The following is a 20,038-nucleotide window of genomic DNA, read 5'->3' as shown; positions in this document are numbered from 1 at the left end:
AGGGTGTTATTAGTGTTAATAGGGTAGTGAATGGCATGCTTAGAACTCGGTCCCTTGGCTCCACCCTCAAGCGGCGGCTTCAGAAACTATTGCCAACACGACCACAACTTAGGAAAGTTTGTCTGAAATTTTGGTTAGTGATCAAGACAGTAAAATAAAAATGGTTACGGGTACTTACGATCTATTGATGTCGTATCTGAGCGGCTGATTCCAAAAGGAGCCGACGTAGACTCTCTCTACTTCAGGTGTGTTGAGGATCTTCCCCAGAGACCACATGAGGGCGCCGTACACCCGCATCAGCTGTTGGTGATCAATCATATCCGCTTTGTTCAGCACGATTCGGATCTTGTCGTGCTGGCCTCTCAGACGCTCGAGGAAGCACCGGAACTCGTCTGAGATGTCGAGTTTGTGAGCGTCGAAGAGCAGGATAATTCTGTCGACTCTCTCTGCAAACCATTCCAGCACGGAGTGAAAGTCATAGCCTCGGTCGACTCTCTGTTTCTCTCCCGACAATATGCCGGGTGTGTCGACGATGCTGAGACCTTTTAACACATTGGAGTTGACGTGCGAACATTGGAACCTATTAAGGAAGGTGTTTCCATACTTTGACAAGGGACGGAAGGGCTTTTTAGGATCTACCACGAGGGCGTTGCCAGGAATAATACCGTCTCTCTCGTTGTACATCACCACAACAAAGCTGTCCGTCGTAGGCTCTGGACCTATGCGGATACCCGGGAAGTCCTTCTCCAGGATATACCGAATGAAGGTAGTCTTGCCAGTTGAGTACTGGCCCACGAGAAGTATCATGGGCTTGGCATCGAAGTCCGTGTCATTCAGTGGAGGGGAGTGGAAGTCTTCAAACTTGTAGTGGGACTCGAGGGGCAGGACCTTGTTCTTGTAGACCATCTTGAGGCCCTCCAACACCGACTCACACATCTGTAAGTGACGTTTCTTGATATCATCTCTGCTGAGCCAGGAAAACATGTCGAGGAATGAGAGAACATAAGCGACCGCCGGGGACACAGTCAAGGGCTAGACTGCCACACTACGGCCGCCACCAGCCCCTCCTCGCCGCCTGTGCCAACCACCGCACGCCAAAACCGTCCCGTGAATACCTAGGCGGGTGGTAGATCCCTCCCCCATCAGACGCTCGCTCACTAAGAACACCCTCTCGTCGCTACTGTCAAACCCTCATGGGACAAGGTAGCATCATCCACAGCAATATCACCCTTAACTGACGTATTTCCTTGTGTCTATAATGATTATCACCACCGTCTTTACACTGGTAAGGCTTAAGCGAAACTAGCTTGGGGAAAGTGTGTGAGAGAGTGGAAATAACACAGACGAATGATTTACTGCAGGCATCATGTAGACGAACAAAGAATTACACGGCTGCTACACCTGGCAACTTGTATGGTCTTATCCCAGTGTCGGGGACGGAGATATGATAATAGTTCGTGCGTTTGTATGCATACGTCCGTGACTTGTATGTGTACACACGTTTCTGTGTGACCCTGTATATGAGCAACTGCTGACGCGTGTTGTGTATGTTTGCGTCTGTATGTTTCAGTTTATAGTATGATCATATGCTTATAGTTGCTAGTAACTGTTTTATGTATGACTATATCTACAAATATTTATTACGTGCACATGTATTTGCTAATTCATGCACCTGCGCGTGTATATTGGTTAGTATGCGTCCGTGCGATTTCTCACCGGTGCGCGCATGACCGAGCTTAATCTGGGAGAAGAACCAGTCATGACGTGGAGGGTGGTGTGGCCGGTCGACACACACACTACAGCACTTCATCAAGTTTGGTAAACATTGTAAAACTTTAGGCTGCAACTGTAAATCACGCCCACGTAATGAACGATGATTATGACCATGATGAAAATTAGGTCTAGCGTTAGAACCACATTATATGTGAATCCCGCTAAAAGTGGGCTATCTGTTCCTCCACTTTATAAAGGGGGACTGTCACCCCACCTTATAAAGGGGGCTGTTACTCCACCTTATAAAGGGGGCTGTTACTCCACTTTATAATGGGAGCTGTTACTCCACTTTATAATGGAGGCTATCTGTTCCTTCACTTTATAAGGAGGTTATCTGTTCCTTCACTTTATAAGGGGGCTATGTTACTCCACATTATAAGTGACGTTACATGTTACTACACCTTCAGATAGGGATTATCTGATAACCCACCTTAAAATGAGGATTACCTGTTACCCAAACTTTCAAAGGGTACATTGTTACCCTAATGTATGTTTCAAATTTCAAGTCTCTGTTAACCCCCTTATAAAAAGGACCCTGACATCTGAAAAGCCAATGATGAAACAATGTCTACTAATAGATGAGAAAGTATCTGTGAAGTTGACACTGGATGAATCAGAATGAGATGGGGAAATGAAAGGAATCAGCTGAGTCAGTATCAGGTACCAGAATAAGGCTTAGTGGGGAATAAAACATAAGATGGAATTGTGACAAAAAGGACGTGAAGACAAAAGGAGGGAAATTACAATTTTAATGAAAGGAGAGTGCGGGACGAAACAAAATCTATAGCACTGGGCTAGTAAGTAATTATCAAAAGAAGGCACTAGACCTTAGCCTAGCATGAGGCTAGGCTAAGGTTTGGGTATGTTAAAAAATGAGAGTTGAAACATACACATGCCCTCCCCCCATCAAACACCAATTGTGGTATCGGGGTCTAATATCGGGCTCTTGTATCGGGTTGCAGAGCCAGAAGGTGAATGTGCAACCGCAGGCGTATCCTGAAACCTGGCAAGACAGGCAAGTTCAGGGACAAGTCCGCCATCTTTCCATCACCGCCCTGTCAAGCTGGACACAAGGTATGTCAAGCTGTCAAGCCCTGTCAAGCTGGTATGTGATAATTTACTTTGGTCGAGCCCAGGTGAATAAATATTTTGGGATTAATGTCTTTTAAATAATTGTTTGCTTATTCAAAATTAAAATAACATTATTTGTGAAGATTTGGGAAGGACACTGGCCAATGAATTGTACCATCATTTCATTTGATAACTGACTTATTATTTATCTTGCAGTTATTACTAGTATGATCTTTATATTAGTTATCTTAATTTACCTGAGAACCACTAACACTAGTGGCCTCGACGAGGACAGGAAGCCGGCGGCTTGTCGAAGGTCCCCCATTTGCCTTGACGATCCTTCCCAATTGCACTTTAAAAATTAACAGAGATTTGGCACATACGGCTTCGGCGGTTACGCGGTTTCATGGGTTTACCCATTTCATAATGAGTAATTATGAAATTAGTCATAATTAGTGATTTGGTCAGTGTGCAGAAGCCAAATTAAGGGCCTATGTCGACAAATGTGTGTCTGTGAATGTTAATTAAGTTAAGCTTACTTAACAATGTCTACGGAGTAGCTACGGAGAGTCTACGTTTTTGGGAACACTCAGATTAACTGAAGAAGATTAAGCCACCCAAGAGGTGGCACGGGCATGAATAGCCCATAAGTTCGTGAACGCTCAGTTGTTGTTTCAGATTTAGCTACTCAGAACGAAGTGTTTGTGTAGCACGGGCTATGGTGAGCCCGTAAGGCCGAACGCTTAGGAGGACTGGATCCTTTATATTTATCTAGTTTGACGTTCAAATTGTGTTGTGTGTGATCACAACATAAAAGATACTGAGGGGACTAGACAGGGTGGACAGGAATAGCCGCTTTAAATTGAGTGAAGGTAGGACAAGAGGACACAGATGGAAGCTGGAAATACAAATGAGTCGAAGATTGTAAGGAAATACTCGTACCCCTGTACGAGTGGAATGTACTCACTACGAGTAAAAGTTGTGGAAGCCACCTCAAGCCACAACTTTAAAGATAGAGCGTCGTAATAGTTAAGAAATAATTCAACAGGTACAACAAGGCTAGTAGGCGTAGAACAAGGTTATAAAGAGCTGGACCTCACTTCCCCGTAGTCACTGATAGGTACCTCCAGTACTTATCTTATCTATCTTACCTTACCTAGGTGCTTACCTAGATAAGTACCTTCAGATATTGAAGTAATGTAGTTCCTGCTCTGAAAGCTGTGGAACTGAGGTTGTTTCCACGACCTCTGCTTCAAACTCGTTTCATTTTTTACAATATTTACTGACTTTCTTCCAAACTTCCTTGCTTTAAATTTGTTGAAATTTAAATCTAAAAGCCATTTATCTACCCATACTCGTTTAATTTCGTCCTACTGAAGTACCCGGAATTCTTGTTAATCTCTTACTCTTCTTCTTAGGCCTATAAACTTTGCATTATCTCCAAAAATGTTCAAGTAAGACTTTAACTCATTGGAATAGGAAATGGAGATGTTTATCTCTCAGAATGTTTGGTAATATGTTTATTGTTTGTGATGTGTTTATATGTATGTATTAACACGATGTACTGAACGGGGTGAGAATAGCTTGAGCTACCTCATTCCTTTGTGTGTATTTTACCTCAATAAACTTATTTCAATTTCAATGTACTTTTGCGTTCCAGATAACAATTATTTTCTTCATTAATTTGTTCTAGGGTATGTCTGCTTTACAAATGATCCTCGAACAGTTCATTCAACTTCCATCTTCCACTCAAGTATCAATATACAGTGATAGCTTATTCCCAAGGAGGCTACAAAGATTATTTTTCTTTGTAAAATCAGTGTGAATATCGGGTCTAATCTGGCTGGTTCATCATTCCCTCTGATTCTTCTGGATTCATTCACAAATTGTGCGCGCGGTTTAGTGTGTTCATGTGCACCTGCATGTACTTACCTATCAGTGACTACGGTGAAATGACGTTTAAATAATAAAATAAATGTTTATTTAGGTAAGGTACATACATACAAGAGATTTTACAAAGTTTGTTGGATTAATAGATAGAGCTAGTACATACAATGCCTAAAGCCACTATTACGCAAAGCGTTTCGGGCAGATATTATTATATTGTATTATATTATTATATTATAAACAATATTATAATATTGTTTATCTCTTTATGCTTCACCTGTTAGCCTTGTGTGTGTGGGGAGGGGGGAGACTTTGGGACATAACTTAGACCTGACTGCTATTGTGAAATAACTTGCAAACATTTTTCTTAATTTGCGCAACTAGAAAAAATTCTTCAAACCCACACATCAGTTTTTTTTATTTATGTAGCCTTCAACAGTATTCTTACAGTGATTTCCTTAGGTAAACGCCTATCATAAATGTAGTATAAATCCTTTATCTAGCCAAATAACCGAAACTCATTTATCCTACTTGAGTTTCCTTCATATTAATGGCGTCATTTCTCTTTCACCTGCACCTTAATGGCCCCTCTCATCTAGTTTTTGTTTCGTGGGTTTTTCCCGCTCTGAGGTATGGGCAGGGAGCTCACCAGGGATGTTGCCGGGTAGCTGGGAGAGAGAGAGAGGGACGTTTTTGCTGTGACACCGCCCATTCCAAAATAGTCAAGATCACGGCCGGGGCCACTGGTGTTTGGCTGGCGCCGCACACTACCTGCCCCCTCTACTACACCCCCTTACCCCCTCCCTGCTCACTGCTATACACCCCCTTCCCCCTCCCTGCTATATACCCCCCTCTCCCCCATCCTTGCTCACTGCTATACACCCCTCACATACCCCAATGCCACACCCAACTTCTGCCCACTGCCACATTCAGTTCTTGCATGCTGTATAATCACTCGTAGTTAACAGCTCTCGTTTGAACATTTCTTAATGTTAAGCTGTTCTAGCAGCCGTCCTCATAAACAATGGTCAAATGCTCATTATCAATTACATCCAGCGGTCGACTCCAAAGACGTTTTCATCAATTTTAAAATGCTATTCATTCAAAATATGAATTTTCTCAAATATGAATTAATATTGTAATATACTAGCATACTGCATATTTAGGTATTGGCTAGGTTAGTTATGACGTCATCAATTGAGTCGTGTGTAAACCGCTTTTCATTCATAAACAGGGGGTTTGGCGGGTGCATGGAATGGACTCTGGCCTTTGTTTATGAGGACGGGCTGGATGACGTCTGAACACTTCCGTAACAAGTGCTTCGCTAACGACTTTTGTTCGAACCACAACGCCGTAAATGCCTCACCCACGTATTGCATATACAAATAATCGGCAACAGAACCTAAACACCTAACCTAACCAGTGCCTGAATATGTACAATATGGTAATATAAAATAATATTAATTTATATTTGTGAAAATTCCTGTTTTGAATGAATAGCATGTTAAAATTTATGAATGCGTCTTTGGGGTCGACCACCGGATGGAATGGACTTGTTCTGAGGACGGGTTGGAGTCGTGTGTAAACATTTTTTCATTCGTAAACAGGGAATATGGCTTCCGGTTAACGAGCATTTGGCCATTGCCGATGAGGACGGGTCAGTTCTAGATTTATCTACACTTTCTAACACTCGCTAAAGAATAGTGAGTCCTATGGAATATTCTTTATTTTTTACACATAATGAAGCGACAATTATTTTTCACCGAATAATAAAACAAAGCTGTATGGCAAATCCAACTTAAAGCAGTAAAGTGACATGCATGAAGGTTGTAACTGTTGGGCAACAAGACTGGCATATATCTAAACATATATAGAGATTTTTGGATTTCAGAAGAGGGAAGAATGTTTCCTAAATATTCCTGAGTTTATATATTCCATTTACGTCCGTATCAAGCTACTTAATTGCTATTCGCGCGAGGCAATTCTTATTATATAGTATTTATGCGTTGGCATATTCTTAGCTGAACTTTAGCCTGCCTTAGCATAACCGTTGCCTGTATTAATATATGTGAAAAATGAAAGGGAAAGCGTGACTTACACAGTAAAATAAACATTAACTCGCCGTACCTGTGTTATTGAGGGCGACGACGATCGACAAACACGTGTTATTGATGACTGAGGGCGACGCCAACTGTGTTGATGTCGGCGACCCAAGCGTGTGTAGCACCAGATTACGACCCTAAACTAGGAGCGGTGTTTACCTAACTTGTCTCGCTTTAACAACCATATACAACATGAATTATGGTTAACCAACCAAGAGGAGGTTTAGCAAGGTGCTCTTAAGATCTGCCCGCTTAAGCTCAAGAGTTCTGGTGAAGAATGAGCTTGGGTATTATGAAGTCACAACAGAGCCGCAAGTCACGTCTCGAAACAGTTGAGAGTTTGTACCCCACAAACTAAATTGCTTCGCATTTGGGGAAAATATAAGGAAAATAATATTTTGTATTGGTCCAACCCGATTTTAAGTAATATAATTAATAAATTATCAGTTTATATTATATATATAGGACTAGTAAGTCTACTCCTTAGCAGACTGTTAATATTTCGGGGGGGGGGAGTAGAAATAATTATAGGCTATAAAAATTTGTATTATTAATAAGCGTTTTTGGCATTCGGAATTAGTAGCCTAATAATGAAATATAATTAAAGATTTGAGGAGTTATGTGTATCTATTTGCAGGTGCATGATTAATTATTTTGCTGTTTTTTATTAGATTAATATTTCCATCGCATTTATTATGTTTTAAGTCCATACAGTTAATTTTTTACATTTTTACCGCACTGAATCCTATTCATACATCTAGTACACAACTCGATTTACACATTTATTTTATGGTAATTTTGTTGTCCTAATTTCAGAGTGCCTTTCTGTGTTGCCTGTCTTATATACTTCCATTTCCGTAATTCCCTATTACATGATTATGTATTTTTCAGTCTATTTGCATTCCTTTTTTATCTATTTGTTGCTGCTGGGTTCATCTATAAAGAAATATACCAGACTACAGGTCGATACAGTGATGTTCATCTGTTAAGAAATATACCAGACAACAGGTCGATACACTGATGTTCATCTGTTAAGACATATACTAGACCACAGGGCGATACACCTCTTGCATACCAAACCACAGGGCGATGCACTGCTTGCATACCAGACCACAGGGCGATGAACTGCTTGCATACCAGACCACAGGGCGATGCACTGCTTGCATACCAGACCACAGGGCGATACACTGCTTGCATACCAGACCACAGGGCGATGCACTGCTTGCATACCAGACCACAGGGCGATGCACTGCTTGCATACCAGACCACAGGGCGATGCACTGCTTGCATACCAGACCACAGGGCGATGCACTGTTTGCATACCAGACCACAGGGCGATGAACTGCTTCTTGCATACCAGACCACAGGGCGATACACTGCTTGCATACCAGACCACAGGGCGATACACTGCTTGCATACCAGACCACAGGGCGATGCACTGCTTGCATACCAGACCTGAGCGAAGCACTATAGTTGCAATTTACCTTACCTACCTCTCACACTCTCTCTCTCTCTCTCTCTCTCTCTCTCTCTCTCTCTCTCTCTCTCTCTCTCTCTCTCTCTCTCTCTCTCTCTCTCTCTCTCTCTCTCTCTCTTACCCTGCTCCCACATGTGCTTAGCCCACCTCGCATCACCGTGTTTGTGTTTTTGTGAAGTAAGTAATTATCAAAGAAGGCACCAAGCCGGGAAGTGTGTGTTTTTGTGAAGGCGCCACCCATTTCCAAAATACCTTCACTTCCGGCCTGGCGAGACAGATGTAATCGAGGCGCCTCTCTTTTGTCTCACCAGCCTCTCGCCCACACTGCAAAAACAACGGCGCACACAAACAAAGACGCAAATATGCGAAGTAAAAAATAGATACGCGAAAATTAAATAAGAATTCGTAGAGAATCGCGAGGAAGCATGTTATTAAACCAGGGACTGTAATTTAATGCAAGGAAAGCTACAGCTACAAAATACAAAGATTTATTGAAGAAAAAAGTAACGTAAAGTTACTATGAAGAAAAATGGGATGTGAATACTGGATAGGAGAACGTAGAGAAGAAACATGCACCTGCAGCCACTTGGACCACCGGGAATCGAACGTGGACTCTGCAAGAAGCAAGACGACCTCCAGAAAACACAAAGCTCAATGCTAGGATTCGAACCCAGAACGATGAGAATCAATAACGCAATCTACCGATAACAACATTCTAAATATAAATAGTTTATTTCGACATAATTATAAGGCGTGGACGGACATGCAAAATGTATCTGGTGAGGCTATAGAGACCTAAAGGGTTGATCACATCTGGGAACAGACTTTTATTTTTTTTTATTACACAGGTGGGTACAGGAATAGATGACTTCTGACTCCTGGCAAGCTGAGAGCTTTACTGAGGGGCTTACTGCTTAGTGATGTATGTTGTTACCTTTGCCTGTTCAGGGCGATGTAACAATTACAGAACTTCAGCATCCAGATTCACGTAGCAGTTACGCAAGCACTTACGAACCTGTACATCTTTTCTCAATCTTTGGCGGTTTTGTTTACAATTATTAAACAGTTAATGAGCTCCGAAGCACCAGGAGGCTGTTTATAACAATAACAACAGTTGATTGGCAAGTTTTCATGCTAGTAAACTGTTTAATAAATGTAACCAAAGCCGTCAAAGATTGAGGAAAGATGTACACGTTCGTAAGTACTTGCGTAACTGCTTCGTGAATCTGGCCCCTGGTTTCTTGCTAATATAAAGTTCACCTAGCCGAATTCTTCACAAAAATGGCCATTTCCTGTAGCATATTAACATAGAAATTAAAGAGTCATTACAAGTGAAGTTCCATTGAAAACTTCGTTAACAGCCTTTTGAAAAGTAAATAATTATCAGGAGAAAGTGCTAAACCTGAATGCTATATAGCACTGATGTCTTTTAATAGCTTTGCTATATAGCACTGAAGTACTCTGAAAGCTTGGTTGTATAACACGGATGTATTCTGAAAGTTTGGTTGTATAGCACTGATGTATTCTAAAAACTTGATTGTATAGCACTGATGTTTCTGAAAGTTTGCAATTTCATATATTCTTAGCTGGCTGCTGTAAAGTTCAACAGTGTTTTGGTAGAGAACACAAAATAACGTTTATTATACGGAATGCTTTCCCTCTATGACAGAGAACTGCCAAATCAACTCCGAACAATGAATTTAATAAAATTAATTATTTAATAAATGTCTGAATATCTAAAGGATAACAAATCTAGCATCCTGTTGGATACATATATGAATATATTTATATATGAATGATGAACATCCCCAAAAATACATTAGTACTATTAACATTTCTAATACAATAAGAAAAGAAAATTCATGTGTTATCAGGGTGTTTTAGAGTGAAGTTTATGATTAAATATAAATTGGCTGAAATAATTTAACATGGTTTTCGTAACGTTACTTCTGTAAAGTTTGTTTCCTTACATAGAGAACAAACTGAGAATAATGAATGTAAATAATAATGAATATGTCAGAATTTAGAGGATAAAAACTAAAATAAAGACTCAAGGTCTATCCGTTGAGGAGGTGCATGAAGGAAAGACTATTGAGATGAGAAATAAATATCAAAGAAGAGGATGCTTGAGTGATTGAGGGTAAATGGTTTTTGAAGTGCATATAAAGCACATACTGAAAGCTGAAGTCACTCACTTTAAGGATAACTCATCTTGGCATATTCGGGCACTAGGATGCTGAAGTCACTCACAAGGAAGGATAACACATCTTGGCATATTTGGGCACTAGGATGCTGAAGTCACTCACAAGGAAGGATAACACATCTTGGCATATTCGGGCACTAGGATGCTGAAGTCACTCACAAGGAAGGATAACACATCTTGGCATATTCGGGCACTAGGATGCTGAAGTCACTCACAAGGAAGGATAACACATCTTGGCATATTTGGGCACTAGGATGCTGAAGTCACTCACTGGGAAGGATGGCTCTTCTTGGCATATTCTGGCACTAGGATGCTGAAAACCCTTACTGCTATTATCAGCTCATCTGCATTTAACATGCCATCCTTGTCGATATCACATGTCGCCCAGACTTTATCTAGTACACAGTTGGGCAACTCGGGCTTATGCATCTCGTTCTTAGCCGCTGAAACGCGTAAAATAAATTTAGTGATGTATGTAAAAGGAGCTAGTAATCTACACATAGTTAATCATGAGCATAAATAACTTAAAACCCTTTTTGTATCGTCTACACATCCTTTTGAATAAGAAATTAAATTAATAAGCATGCCGTAGCACAGTTTCGTTAATATTATATTATGTCTTTAGAATTTGGATTTGATTATTTTTTTCGTGGCGGATTTGGAAATTGTTAGCGTATTTGGATTTTTTTGGTTGGCGGATTTGGGATTTTTTTTTGTTCGTACCTCCGTACGTGTTACCAAAAATACATAATTTATATATACAATAAAAATAACATTTGCTTTCACAGAATCGAAACCATCTTTTTTTTTAAATTCTGAACACCTCTACTTTTTCGTATGGAGGGAAAAGTAATGAAACTAATAAAATGAAAGCATTCATTTGCACATCAGGCATTCTTTTTTACATGTACTTTATACAAGAATGCTCGTTAAAGAATGCATCTGCGTAGAGGAGTATTAAGAACATAAATTGAACTAATAATGGGGAATAGAGTGCAAGAATATTAGGTAAACAACCTATCCTCCAAACAATATCCCATCTGAAATCCTTATCCTGATCCCTTCCAAGGGTTATATAGTTATAATGGTTTGGTGCTTTTTTCCTGATAGTTCCCTTCCCTTCACTAAATCCTCATATCCACAAACTCCTTATCCTCGTATCCTTCCCATGTGCACTATACGAAAATAAGTATAACATTTAGGGGTTTAAAGTTCATGCTCTGTGATAATAAAACATTTGTTTACTGAGAATTATACTACTGTATGCAGGCGATGAGTCACAATAACGTGGCTAAAGTAAGTTGACCAGCCCACACACTAGAAGGTGAAGGGACGACGACGTTTCGGTCCGTCCTGGACCATTCTCAAGTCGATCGACTTGAGAATGGTCCAGGACGGACCGAAACGTCGTCGTCCCTTCACCTTCTAGTGTGTGGTCTGGTCAATTATACTACTGTATATGTAATGTAGTATTGCCTTGTAAAATTTATGTATATATGATTTATATTGTATTTTATTAAATAAAGATAAAATAACAAGTGCTCTCTCTCTCTCTCTCTCTCTCTCTCTCTATATATATATATATATATATATATATATATATATATATATATATATATATATATATATATATATATATATATATATATATTTATATATATATATATATATATATATAATATATATATATATATATATAATATATATATATATATATATTTATATATATATATATATATATATAATATATATATATATATATATATAATATATATATATATATATATATATAGACATACTAGCTAGGAGCTCTCTCCTCATAATTACCTCATAATACTGAGCAATATATCTTACCTGCAATAGAGATCTTGCCGTTACTGAAGGGTAAGCTGTTTATGAGTTTACTACAATTGTAGTTGTCTTTGTCCCCTGGTTTAACTTTCTTCATCAACGTGATGTTTCTCACACCTCCGTACGCACCGTCTGTCGCACCAAAACCCACAATTAATATATACAAGAAAAATATCATTTGCTTTCACAGAATTGACACCCTTTTTTTTTTTTAATTCTGAACACCTTTGCTTTTTTTATGGAGGAAAAGTAATGAAACTAATAAAATGAAAGCATTCATTTACACATCAGACATTCTTTTATTTATATGTACTTTCTATACACAAGAATGTTCGTTAAAGAGTATATATATCTGCGTATAGGAGAATTATAGAGAACATACAGTGAACCATTAATGGGGAACAGAGTGCAAGAATAGAAGGTAAACAAGAATACAAGGTTCTTAGATTAAGGACCTGCCCGAAACGCTGTGCGTACTAGTGGCTTTACAAGAATGTAATTACTATGCTATGTATCCTCACAATCCCAATGTACCTACTTGTATATATATAAATAAATAAATAAATAAAAGTAAACAACCTATCTTCCAAACAATATAGTATCTATAGCTAGAATGGATGAAATGCACAAAATGTAGATTGTTGGATAAAAGTTTATGCTCCGTTCTATTGGAATTCTGAACAAAAAGTTCAACAAAACTGTTACGCGTGTGAGCATGGAGGGAAACACAGGTCTGGACACTTTATCACAACAACAACAACAAACAATAACGTCACGGGTATTGTTGTTGTTTAAGATTCAGCTACTGGGAACAAAAAGTTCCAAGTAGCACGGGCTATAAATTTTTTTAAATTTTGCCCCGAGGGGCGAGTTTATTGGGCAGCGCCACTATGGTGAGCCCGTAACTTACCTGGCACAGGAGCGGGGCAAGTAGCACGGGCTATGGTGAGCCCGTAACTTACCTGGCACAGGAGCGGGGCAAGTAGCACGGGCTATGGTGAGCCCGTAACTTACCTGGCACAGGAGCGGGGCAAGTAGCACGGGCTATGGTATGCATTGTAATAAAACATTCTAATAAAGCATTCTCTACACATTCTAATAAAAACTAACCAAAAATCTAACTTGGCATAGGCCTAAATAAAGAATCCTAGGCCTATCATATGAAATTAGGCTTAATTTAGTACAAATATTTAACATACTTGTACGACAGAAAAAAATTTAGTTGTTGCCTTCTTTCTTATGCCGTCTCCAAATTTAATAGTTCAAAACGTGAAGCTTTTTCGGGGACAATAATCCATATTTTGTATCCATAGTAACTACATGTACCTTCATATTTTATGACAGGTCCAGGCCTGTCGTCCAGGCCTATTCTAATAATATTCAGAATACATTATTATTCATATAATGTTCAGAATACATTATTATTCTCATAATATTCAGAATACATTATTATTCTAGTAATATTCAGAATACATTATTATTCTAATAATGTTCAGAATACATTATTATTCTAATATTCAGAATACATTATTATTCTAATAACATTAAGAATACATTATTATTCTAATAATATTCAGAATACATTATTATTCTAATAACATTCAGAATACATTATTATTCTAATAACATTCAGAATACATTATTATTCTAATAACATTCAGAATACATTATTATTCTAATAACATTCAAAATACATTATTATTCTAATAATACATGTGACGAATTAAATGTGTTTCTCACATTGTTTCTCAAACGTGTTTCTGTTTAAATGTGACCAAAAAATATGTTTCTCTGATTTGAAGGAGTTACCTTCCCCTTAGTTCCTGTCTCAGCCTCTGCAGCCCGTCTTCCCTGGCGTTCAACAGTCACTGTATTAAGTGCCTGAACCTAACCTGCCCGAGGACCCACGAAGATAAAACTGGATATCATGGGGGGTAGAAATAGCCTAAGCTACTCTATCCCTTTGAGATGTATTTCTTTCTTGTCTCAATAAACATACTTGAACTTGAACTCTATATCACGTCAATTTCGCCAGCCGCTACCATTCTTAATATAAACCAGTTTTTTGGCCTTAAGTAAATAAAGTTTACCTCAAAATGCGATGTGCTATTAGGAGAATGGATTGACCCCTAATGATCTGCTAAATGTTTTACCAGTTAAGTAAACATTACTTATATTCTGAGTCTGTATGTTTATACAATACGTAATTTTATCCACTAAGTTATACGATACGTAATGCATATTATCAACTGTTAAGATGTAACCATGTTCCGTTCATTAAGTAAAAACATGCATTATTGGAAAAATATGTACAGTATCTATATTTTTTATCCTATTACTGTATTCTGATTTTCCATATAGACGTATAGAAAATATCTATACACAAGATGTATAGAAAATATCTATACGGTAGATGTATAGAAAACATCTATACGGAAGATGTATCGAAAATATCTATACGGTAGATGTATAGAAAACATCTATACGGAAGATGTAACGAAAATATCTATACGGTAGATGTATAGAAAACATCTATACGGAAGATGTATCGAAAATATCTATACGGTAGATGTATAGAAAATATCTATACGAAAGATGTATAGAAAATATCTATATGGAAGATGTATAGAAAATATCTATACGGTAGATGCATAGAAAATATCTATACAGAAAATGTAAAGAAAATATCTATACGTTATTTCTCGGCGTCAAGACAATTGTACATTATCTGTGTATGTGTGTGTGTGTGTGTGTGTGTGTGTGTGTGTGTGTGTGTGTGTGTGTGTGTGTGTGTGTGTGTGTGTGTGTGTGTGTGTGTGTGTGTGTGTGTGTGTGTGTCAGATTTGCACTTACCATCTGCAAGAATATCTTCCTTGGCCGTGTTCATATCCGCTAAGAACGTCTCGGCTACCAAAACTGGGATGTCTTCAACGATCATCTTATTGACAGCTTCCACGTCTTTGAGATTCAGTTTACTGAATAAGGTAAAGTCATGCTGCTGAAGCTGCTCCTGTAAGATGTTGTTGCCCCAGTGTCACATTAATGGAAACTGACACGAATATCCTAATGCATTATTATTCTAATAATATTCAGAATACATTATTATTCTCATAATATTCAGAATACACTATTATTCTCATAATATTCAGAATACATTATTATTCTAATAGTATTCAGAATACATTATTATTCTCATAATATTCAGAATACATTATTATTCTAATAGTATTCAGAATACATTATTATTCTCATAATATTCAGAATACATTATTATTCTAATAGTATTCAGAATACATTATTATTCTAATAGTATTCAGAATACATTATTATTCTAATAATATTCAGAATACATTATTATTCTAATAGTACTCAGAATACATTATTATTCTAATTACATTCAGAATATATTATTATTGTAATAACATTCAGAATACATTAGTATTGTAATAATGCGGTATTCAGAATACATTATCATTCTAAGAATATTCAGAATACATTATTATCCTAATAATATTCAGAATACATTATTATTCTAATAATATTTAGAATATATTATTATTCTGATAATATTCAGAATACATTATGATTCTGATAATATTCAGAATACATTATGATTCTAATAATGGAATTATTATTCTATTAATGTGATTATAATTCTAATAATAGGATTATTGTTCTAATAATGGGATTATTATTCTAATAATGGGATTATTATTCTATTAATATGATTATTATTCTAATAATGGTATTATTCTAATAATGGGATTATTATTCATAATAATGTATTCTGATAATATAAAATAACAAGCAATTTACTAATTTAATAATTATGCCATTCTACAACATAATAAAAATCAGTTATGTTCATCTTGAGTATACAAGTTAAAATTCGTCATGTTGGAGAATTGGAAATCAAAGTGAGATTACTGACCCCGCCCAGGATGCAACCCCACAACAAACTGACTAACTCCTGAGTACCTACTGACTGCTAGGTGAATATGTGCATTAGGTGATGGGAAATGCACCAACCATTTCTGTCCCACCCGGGATTCGAACCCGAAATTTCCGATTGTAAGTCGAGAACGAAAGCCCACTGTATTTCTGGGACCATTATAATAATAGATATTTCATGATATGTTATTATTTTGACTTTCTCTTATGTAAAACATTTACAGTAAAACTGAGCTAACTAAACTATAAATGTACACAACTAATTTTTATAAATAAAGTATATTTATCAAAAAATAATTGCATTTATGTTCATTCAGTTTTGTTTCTCATACTTAAAAATGTATCCAACTGCTCTAAAATATTTCTATTTCTGGTAGCAAATGGAAATCTAGATAAGCGGGTATTTCCAACATACTTCCACAGACCTGCATTTCCTCCAGGTGTGGGAAGTCATCTGGGGCGAATTTGTGTGTTTTCCTAAGTTTGTCATAAACTTCATTTAACTGCATGATCAGTTTTTTCTTCGCTGTCTCCTTGAAAAGCAAAGAAGGCATCAAGTTCCTCAACTCTGAGACAAGGTATGCATGAACCTAGAAAAGAAAACAATTAAGAATTGTTAGAAAATATCAATTTGTTATAATTTTAATGACTTATATAATTAAAATATTGCAACTGTACTTGAACAAATTATGATAATACAGTTTACACGTAAATTTTTTATAATACAAGTTAAATGTTAATTACAGACATTTAATTTCTAAACTAGCTTGCATATCCTTCACTAACATGATGAGGTTTTGATATTCTATAACTAATTTATAAATACTAGTTTCGAACTGATGTTATTTAGATAACAAATTTTATAAGCATGTGGGACCAGGCCGCCTACACCATCTATAACACCCAGAGGTGTAATTATTACATCCCACTTCCACCCACACGAGCAATACACTAAAAGTTAATTGTGGAGTAAAAAGAGTAGTGAATTTTAACAGTAACATAACAATAAAGGGTATAGCAGCTATATATTATCCTGGTACAAGAGATCAAGATCATAAATGGTGGCTTTCTTATTTTATTACAATGGGGATCTCTCAGATATACATTCCGAAATATATTATCCAACAATCTTATGACATTATACTGGGAAGGTGACGTCCTGTGTAACTGCGGTAAGTCTTGAGTGGTATTATAAATACATGTGATAAATATTAACAAAATAATCTACAATACACACATGCATACCCCCACGTGATAATGTACACTGCTATGGGTGACCTCCTGTAGCCCTTCAGAGTTCTCACATTGTTTAGTAAATACCAACTAAGTGGTTATAATTAAGAGATACAGATCTCGCAGGTGGATATATATATAAGTGATGTGGTTTGAAGACAGCCCCGCTCCTGTGCCAGATAAATCCACTACGGACTCACCATAGCCCTGTGCTACTTGCAACTTTTTGTTCTAAGTAGCTGAATCTAAAACAACAACAACTTAGTTTGAATATATGTCAAATTCATGAGATTATGTGTGTATGTGTGACAGCCTCATTCACCTTAGCGAGCCGGGCGCGTCTAATGACTTTCTGGAGCTTCCTTAGAGCAGAATCGCGAGACAGAGATACTAAGTCTGAGAACAAATCTTGCTCCTCGGCTTCAAACAACCTGAAAACAACACAATTAAGTAATGCAAAACTGTATTATATACAAAATTGGTATACAACAAAACTTGCCAGATTTCTTTTGTATGGCTGAAATTGCCCTTTGTTACTGAAATCTCAAGATAGAAATGAAATAGAATGTGATATTGATAGACTGTCTTAAATTTTAACATTAACTTTGTCAGCTTTTAATTGTGAGAATATCGTCTATAACTGTTGATTTTTATTTTATTTTATGCTCAAAAGAAAGGCAAAACAGGCCTATTTTTTTCTGGAAGTGTTCTTAGTGAGAATGTGAGAATAAGAAGCGTATTTTTAATTTTACAAGTGAAAGGTCGCGCTGGTGATTCTTCTTCCATTGCATATTTATCGTACTTTCCTTAAGTTTTCATGAAGAGTTAATAATTATATTTGAGAAGACGTGCTGAATGAATGTCAGTAAGATAAACAGAGGCATTACAGCGTTAATGTTGCCTTCCCGATGATTTAAACCTACCACAGCTGCTTATAACAATACATAGAACACAATTATATAAAATAATTGCATTTTACGCTTCTGATCACAAAATAAAACCAATGATGTAGATAACTAATGTTGTTATGTTCTTGTAATGTTCTTGTGTCAAAGTAAATATGCACCTGGGAGTTAGTCAGCTCTCACGGGCTGCTTCCTGGGGGTGGAGGCCTGGTCGAGGACCGGGCCGCGGGGACACTGAGCCCCGAAATCATCTCAAGATAACCTCAAGAAGTAAGTAATTATCAAAACAAGGCACCAAACTCTTGTGTCAAAACTGTGGCCAATATCTTACCTTCGGTTGGCATCGGAATGGAGCGGCTGGTCCCAGTAAGTTCCTATGTACACCCTTGGCACCTGTGATATTGAGAACTCCTGCCCCAAAGACCACATGAGAGAACATAGCACTTTCATCAACTGCTGACGATCGACCAGGTCTGCCTTGTTAAGGATAAGACGAATTTTGTCGTCATAGCCGTGGAGCGATTGAATGAACTCCCTGAACTCATCACTGATATCCAGTTTGTGCGCATCAAAGAGAAGAATAATTCTGTCTACCCGCTCAGCGAACCACTCTAAGACACCTGTAAACTCGTAACCTCGGTCCACCCGTTGCTTCTCCCCAGAGAGGATGCCGGGCGTGTCAATGACAGACAATCCCTTCAGCACCGTAGAGTTCACTTGTGAGCACTGGAACCGGTTGAGGAAAGCATTTCCAAACTTGGAGAGAGGTCTGAAGGGCTTCTTGGGGTCCACCACTAAGGCGTTCCCCGGGATGGTGCCATCTGTGTCTCCGTACATGACAGCAATGAAGCCATCTGTGGTGGGCTCGGGTCCAATCCTGATGCCTGGGAAGTCCCTCTCCAAGAGGTAGCGGATGAAAGTGGTCTTACCGGTCGAGTATTGCCCCACCAGCAGGATCATGGGCTTGGCATCAAAGTCTGGATCATCGAGGGCGGGGGAGTGGAAGTCGTGGAACTGGTAGTTCGACTCCAGCGGGAACACCTTCGTCTTGTACACTTTCTTCAGCCTGCCCATTACAGCCTCGTACATGTCTACCATCTTAATCACCTCGTCCTTGTGTATCCAGGAAAACATGGTGGCAATGAGTCTCGTGTGTGCCAAATATATGATGGTTCTGGACGTCGCCCGCCACCACAGCACCGGTTATGTCTTCCCCTGCCAGACGTATGTGGTGTCGCTAATACAACATACACTATACACAAACCTTTCTACAAAATTCTTACACAGTAAAGCCAGCTTGAAAAAAAAAACATCTTTAACATTTAATGACGAGGATGACTAAACACACTACACATCTTATACACTGATTTAAACTTCAAATCTATAATGCGCATTGACGTTTCTGCCGAAATAGGCTTCAGGAACAGCGCCATGCTTTCTTTAAACTGAAACTCAAGTCAGCCTCAATATCAATTTTTAGACACAGCAAACTGCAGGTCTAGTTAATTAAATAAAAACAAAAGGACAATGGTTTTATGCAAAGAAAGTCCGTGATGATGACGACCCCAAGGTCATTGGTAACATT

The 20,038-nt window shown here is 37.9% G+C and overlaps 2 protein-coding genes across 2 annotated transcripts in view; both read right to left on the bottom strand.

Annotated features, from left to right (window-relative positions):
• The window catches only part of Past1 (putative achaete scute target 1), an 82,055-nt gene extending 80,878 nt beyond the window's left edge, over positions 1–1,177 (bottom strand). Inside the window, exon 1 of the mRNA XM_069324345.1 lies at positions 179–1,177. Within this exon, the coding sequence (XP_069180446.1) occupies positions 179–984 (806 nt within the window). The 5' untranslated portion in view covers positions 985–1,177. The remainder of the gene's footprint in view (positions 1–178) is intronic.
• On the bottom strand, positions 800–19,672 carry LOC123771838 (EH domain-containing protein 3). Its single transcript, XM_045764567.2, has 7 exons — positions 18,785–19,672; positions 17,871–17,979; positions 16,741–16,905; positions 15,218–15,374; positions 12,368–12,496; positions 10,506–10,956; positions 800–936 (listed from the first exon to the last, which is right to left on the bottom strand). The coding sequence occupies exons 1-6, from the start codon at positions 19,585–19,587 to the stop codon at positions 10,781–10,783; spliced, it is 1,539 nt and encodes a 512-aa protein (XP_045620523.1). The 5' UTR covers positions 19,588–19,672; the 3' UTR covers positions 800–936; positions 10,506–10,780.
• Positions 19,673–20,038: the final 366 nt, after the last annotated feature.

This window comes from Procambarus clarkii, chromosome 14 (assembly GCF_040958095.1).
Source record: "Procambarus clarkii isolate CNS0578487 chromosome 14, FALCON_Pclarkii_2.0, whole genome shotgun sequence".
NCBI lineage: Eukaryota > Metazoa > Arthropoda > Malacostraca > Decapoda > Cambaridae > Procambarus > Procambarus clarkii.
The sequence above is the reverse complement of the archived record's forward strand: the minus strand, read 5'-3'. Positions and strand labels throughout refer to the sequence as shown.